This window comes from Pipistrellus kuhlii, unplaced genomic scaffold (genome assembly GCF_014108245.1).
Source record: "Pipistrellus kuhlii isolate mPipKuh1 unplaced genomic scaffold, mPipKuh1.p scaffold_m20_p_5, whole genome shotgun sequence".
NCBI lineage: Eukaryota > Metazoa > Chordata > Mammalia > Chiroptera > Vespertilionidae > Pipistrellus > Pipistrellus kuhlii.
Window position 1 is genome coordinate 48,530,822 of NW_023425551.1, and position 6,218 is coordinate 48,537,039.

At 39.9% G+C, this 6,218-nt stretch overlaps 1 protein-coding gene across 1 annotated transcript; it reads right to left on the reverse strand.

Annotated features, from left to right (window-relative positions):
* Positions 1–383: 383 nt before the first annotated feature.
* Positions 384–1,894, reverse strand: LOC118705931 (nuclear envelope phosphatase-regulatory subunit 1-like). Its single transcript, XM_036415062.2, has 2 exons — positions 869–1,894; positions 384–622 (listed from the first exon to the last, which is right to left on the reverse strand). Exon 1 carries the CDS (start codon positions 1,892–1,894, stop codon positions 1,520–1,522), a length of 375 nt encoding a protein of 124 aa, XP_036270955.1. The 3' UTR covers positions 384–622; positions 869–1,519.
* Between the last annotated feature and the right edge of the window lie 4,324 nt (positions 1,895–6,218).

Genomic DNA, 6,218 nt, shown 5'->3' on the forward strand with positions numbered 1-6,218 from the left:
TTTAAAAGATTGCTCTTGAAATTATTTAAACCATCTCAAAATCTTCTAATAAACAGATAAAAGGCACCTCCAATTCTTTAAAATGTTTACAGCAATCCCAATAGTTTAATTCTAAGTTAGTATAGTACCTGTGGCTAATATGCATGCACAGTATGTGAATAACACTCTCTAAGCTAGGGGTGTCGAACTCAATCAGAGAAGGGGCCAAAATCTAAAATCCAGCCTAAATCGCGGGCCGAATGGTTTACTGAACAGTCATAAACTGTCGTTGTGATGGAAACGCAGCGGAGTGCAGTGATGACAGCGCAGTGCGGGCCACATTGCAAGGCCTGGCGGGACGGATTTGGCCCGCGGGCCTTGTGTTTGACACATGTGCTCTAAGCAGTGAGAATTGTAGACTCTCATTTGTGGCACTGCCCCCCAGTTCTCCTTGTGATGGAGTGGATGATCAAGCACACTGTGCAATACTAGTGCAATGGCACGTTGATCACAGCATAAAATCCAATTATCTAAAACAATAGCTCTCAGATTCCCAGACAATACACAATTTATAACTAAACTGATATTTTTTAATCCTCTGGAGCGTTTCTAAAATTATTTTTAAAATATAAAGTAGCCAAAACTGGCTTGGCTCAGTGGATAGAGTGTCGACCTGCAGACTGAAAGGTCCCAGGTCCAATTCCTGGCAAGGGCATGTAACTTGGTTGCAGGCACATCCCCAGTGGGGGAGTTGCAGCAGGCAGCTGATCGATATTTCTCTCTCATCGATGTTTCTGACTCTGTCTTTCTCTCTTCCTCTCTGTAAAAAAGTCAATAAAATATTAAAAAATAAATAAAAATAAATTATTTAAAATATATATCAAGTAACTTTAGCATTAAATGAAAACAATGAATAGAGAAATATCTCCCTAATAGTGGCTGAAGTTCATTCTCTGGTTTAACCAAAATTGTTTCTGAAAACATCTATGATTTCTGACACCATAACGAAGATGAGTTTTCCTCAGTCCAAGCCCAACGGGATGGTTTCCTGCATTCTGATTAAAGAGAGGAGTGTGAGAACGACAGGTTCCGCTGCAGGTAACAGGAGGTTTTAAAGAGCCGTGGAGAGGGCAGGCTGATGTTCCTGAAGAACCGGTGCAGGGGAACCAACTCCCCATAACGCTTTCCTCTGTGACACTGGCCTTGACTTGCTATTTACAGTATTATAGTTTGCAGAAATACAGGATAAAAACTGGATGGGTCTCTAAGTTTAACTTAGTAAAATACACACACACTTCATCTGCAACAATCTCTGCAAGATGTGAAGTACTAAAGTGACACTGATACTGATAGGTAAACAGCCCCCAGCGCTGATCATGCGAGTGGCCATGGCCAAGCTGTCTGGGTGCACATTACACGCGTCTTGGTGGCTGTCGCTCTGATCGTCCACCTCCAACTGCACAGGGAACCCTTCTGGCTTCTGCTGTGCCACTTCCTGAAGAAAAGCTGCCGTAGGTCCCGTTACCGGGACTGCAGATGGTCACCGAACATGAGGCCCCCGTTCCGGAATCCATGTTCCTGTGCCATCACAAGACTTGTTGTACTCTGCTAACATAGTTCCACATCGCATGGCTATCATGGGAGTAGAAACTACTCCCTTGTGCATTCTAGCAAAGAACAAGCCTATCAGAGTGATGCAACCAGTGGAAAATGGATGATTCCATAAAGTCGTGAGGAAGGACACCTTTTGTGTCTCTGGATCTAGTAACCAGTCCCAGGCACCAGTAGCTGTGCAGACAGATACCACTGCAAGAGGCATTCTCCGGCGTCCGCTGGCAGGTTGCAAACAATGAATATATGCAGTAAGTCTCCTCTCGAATGCCTTGAGATCCTCCGCCTGCACCAGCGAGTTCATGGAGTTCATGGCAGCTGGCCCACAGCTCCATGGCAGCTTCGCGGCCCCACCCAGCCCGCCCGCAACACCAACTCCCACCTCTCGTGCTGCAAGAATTTTTAAAAAAATATATTTTATTGATTTTTTACAGAGAGGAAGGGAGAGGGATAGAGAGTTAGAAACATTGATGAGAGGGAAACATTGATCAGCTGCCTCCTGCACACCCCCCTATTGGGGATGTGCCCGCAACCAAGGTACATGCCCTTGTCGGGAATGGAACCTGGGACCTTTCAGTCCGCAGGCCGATGCTCTATCCACTGAGCCAAACCGGTTTCAGCAAGAATTTTTAAAACATGCAATATCTGACTGTTTAGTCAGGGGCACTGACCTACTTCCCCTTCTTAGACTGTCGAGTAAAAAATAACAACAGCCAACACAACAGTAGTTTGTCCGGTATGAATGAATCAAATTTATACCTATTTTAATTTTTTGTCAGATTGGCAAGAAATATTTTGTGTGGGTGTGCCACAGAATTTTAGTAATTTGTTTATGGGTGCCATGAGATGAAAAATGTTGAAAATTGCTGGTCTAGCTTATTCCCCATGATGGATTGTAAATTGAGTTTTTACAATTCTGTGCAGTAGCTATCAGGGGGCCTGCATATGTAACATGCCCAATAGATATGCCTCATGAAATTTAGTGTAAGTCTTACACCCATTCAGCTACACGTAAGGAGCTTTGTTTAAAAGTAAAGATGGCAGCTTCCTGCAAAGTAAGATCTGAGGGACTGATCTCTGTATGGAATCATCCTTTACTTCATTAATATTAACTTAATAACTCCAGGCTTTGCTTGCTTTAGATCCAGTTTATTCCAAAATTTCTCACTCTTGACCTACTGGGTGCCTAAAATAATTTCCACCATTGAATTTACTAGTGAATTTAGTGAATCTCTAAAGGCTATTTTAGTACTCTGCTAGCCATTAGCTCCCATTGATAGATCAGCATGGAGTAGTTTACCAATTTGATAAGTCTCAAAAGAATCAGAAGAAAATGAAGGGTTTCTCGCCTCCTTTTACACAGCAAATGAAGAAATAGAACACTGAGATTTAGGAATATGCTGGGTCTATAATTATTAAAGAACAGATGTCCTTCATGGTCATCCTTGTGAAAAGACTACTACTGTTTTCTCCAATGAAATTAGAAGTTTAGAAAATTACTTCCATGAAAAGTGTGAATAAAAAATGTTCTAAATTTTTAAAAACATTTTTAATGGTGCCTCTTAATTGTTGAAGTATAGGTTAGATCATGGTCACCAACTAATATTTTTGTGTTGGCATTACATTGAAATCTTCTTTATGTCATTGGGTATAAGAACACATGGAGGAAGTTTAAAACTGCCTTCAAAAATAGAAATGATTGTACTGGGACCCAGGATAGTTGTCATCCTTGCATAAAAGACACTTGGTACCAATTATTTAGGCACTAAATGGGTGTAGAATTTCAGATTAAGTCACCACCATTTTTTATTCAATTAGCTTTTGATTCAGTGCCTATGTCTTTAATGACAAAGTTATTCCAGTCAAACCAATGCTACTTAACTATTAATACCCAACTAAAACTCAAATCTGATGAACAGGTTCTTCCTAACACCCTCTTACTAAAACACCCTTCTGTTCATCTTTCTGTTGTTTGTAATCTTGTCTCTTGTCTTACCAAGGTAAGGAGTGAAGAAGGCCAAGTTGACTGAACTCAATCACATTCCCAGGTTGAGCTGGGGATGTGATTGAGTTCACAATGTGCAACAAAGAAGGTCAAAGGAAATAAATGTCTTGGCAAAAGAACAATTAAAATGATGATGTTGGACTTAGTAGGTATAAAAATACATGGTCTACCTCCACTAAGATTCTTTTTTTTTTAAAATATATATTTTATTGATTTTGTACAGAGAGGAAGGGAGAGAGATAAAGAGTTAGAAACATTGATGAGAGAGAGTCATCGATCAGCCGCCTCTTGCACACCCCCTACTGGGGATATGCCCGCAACCAAGGTACATGCCCCTGACAGGAATTGAACCCGGGACCCTTCAGTCCCCAAGCCGACGCTCTATCCATTGAGCCAAACCGGTCTCGGCAAAATTCTTTTTTTTCTTTGACTTATATTCTTAGGGCCACATGTGTATTTCCCATGCTGACTATTACCTAATCTAATACATTCAAATACAATAGGTTATTTGTAAGCATTGTACTGTGTTAAATTTTGTGAGACAGAAGTCTAGGTTTCTGTTTCTAATACCTGAGCTATATAATTAGGGAGTTCTCTCTCTCTCTCTCTCTCTCTCTCTCTCTCTCTCTCTCTCTCTCTCTCTCTCACACACACACACACACACACACTCACACACACACACACACTCACACACACACTCACACACACACACACACACACACACACACACACACACACACACCATTCTCCCATTCATTTATGAAACTCTTAAAAGGAAGACAAGTCAAAACAGGAGGATGAAATTTACAGATGGCAAGTGCAGTGGGATTTGAGAGGAACTGGAATGCAATCTGTGACACTCAGCTAATGTAGGGTGATTAGAGGAAATTCCCCAGGGCTCTCTTTTCTCTCATTTAACCTGTTAGCATTAGGGAGGGCAGAAGGTTTAATAATCTGTTTCCTGAGGTGAGAGATGGGATCTTGTTACTTGCTCTGTGACCTTGAGCAAGTTAATTAACCCCTTTGGGTATCATCTTTTTCATCTTAAATTTTTGGTAATAATTTGAGTCCCTACTTCTTTCTCATTGTTGTTATGGCAAACCAACATACTAATGGGAAACAAAGGATATCAAAGTACCTTCTAAACTGGAAAGCACCAAAGAAAAGTAGACAATGATAATAATAATAATAATAATAATAATTATTATTATTATTATTATTAATAATGGTGGCCCTTGGCACACCCAGAGCTTTCTCAGCTTCCCTGTTTTCGTTTCGTTTTGCTTTGCTTTGGTTTTTTTCATCAAAAATCTAAAATGTAATGTTGGAATTTTAGAAGATACAGAAGGAACAATATCAAAGACGAAATAATTGTTACACAAGTCATAGCATGCATACCTCTGATAATCCTCTCTATAATATTCATTTTGGGAAGGCTCATTGTGCAATTGTGTAAAATTTTAGAAAGTGCTTATTCAGTTACATTTTACTCACAGATGTAAAACTAGTATCAAGATAGATGTATAATAAAACTGGCCGTTTCTGTTTGGGAGCCAACAAAAAAAATCCATTCATATCAAGTTGTTTGTGTGGTTCTGCTTTTGTAAACCTTGTAAATTAATTTATTCATGTTATAACATGAGTGAATTGGGTACAAGTCCCAATACCAACAAGGATCCCAACCTCCATATACATTTAGTACAAAGCAGTAATAAGAGTAGTAGGGGATGCCAAAACTGGTTTGGCTCAGTGGATAGACCGTTGACCTGAGGACTGAAAGTTTGATTCCTGTCAGGGGCATGTACCTTGGTTGTGGACACATCCCCAGTGGAGGGTGTGTAGGGGGCAGCTGATCGATGTTTCTCTCTCATCGATGTTTCTAACTCTCTATCCCTATCCCTTCCTCTCTGTAAAATATCAATAAAATATATATTTTAAAAAGAGAGAGAGTAGTAGGGGAAATATTGACTATGGGGTCCTTAAAGATCCTGCCTGGTCCTCTTCCTCATTCTCCCTTCACGTAGGTTAAGATAATTTCTATGTCTTCTTTTTTTCTTTTTCTTTTTCTCTGAATTAGATGTTTCACTTTTTATTCTTGTGCTTTCTTCTCTGGTTATTTGCTTGTCCTCTTATCTATCCCTGATCTAATAATATAAGGTAATTGTAAAGGCCTTTTCAACACACCCCTTTTAAGAGCCCTTACTGAAGCTGTATATAACAGCAGAGGGTTTTCCATGCAGTCTTCTTACCATCAAAGAACCCGTATAGCCCACTTCTAGAAGGTATGAGGGAGAGCAGTACTCTGTACCATTAGTGAGGTATAGAAGAAAAATCTATGAGCTGGACACAGCAATCCACACCAGAGTTGGTGTTGTTTTTTTTTTTTTTGGTGTTGTTGTTGTTGTTGTTTTGTTTTTTTAGGAATTTTAGGATAACAAAACGTCAGAAGATGAAAACCTTCAATAATTGCAAGCTAGCACAGGCTTCAGTTCTCTCGGCTCCTAGAGGTGACAAAGGCAGCTATAATCAGGCTCATAACAAGAAATTCTTGAGAAATATCGCATATCTACTTATTACTGTCTAGCCTGATATTAATTTTTTTAGTGGCTTCAGTGTGCAGAGA

Excerpts from the sequence above, each read along its gene's own strand:
- LOC118705931 (XM_036415062.2), bottom strand. The coding sequence starts at position 1,894 with ATGAACTCGCTGGTGCAGGCGGAGGATCTCAAGGCATTCGAGAGGAGA.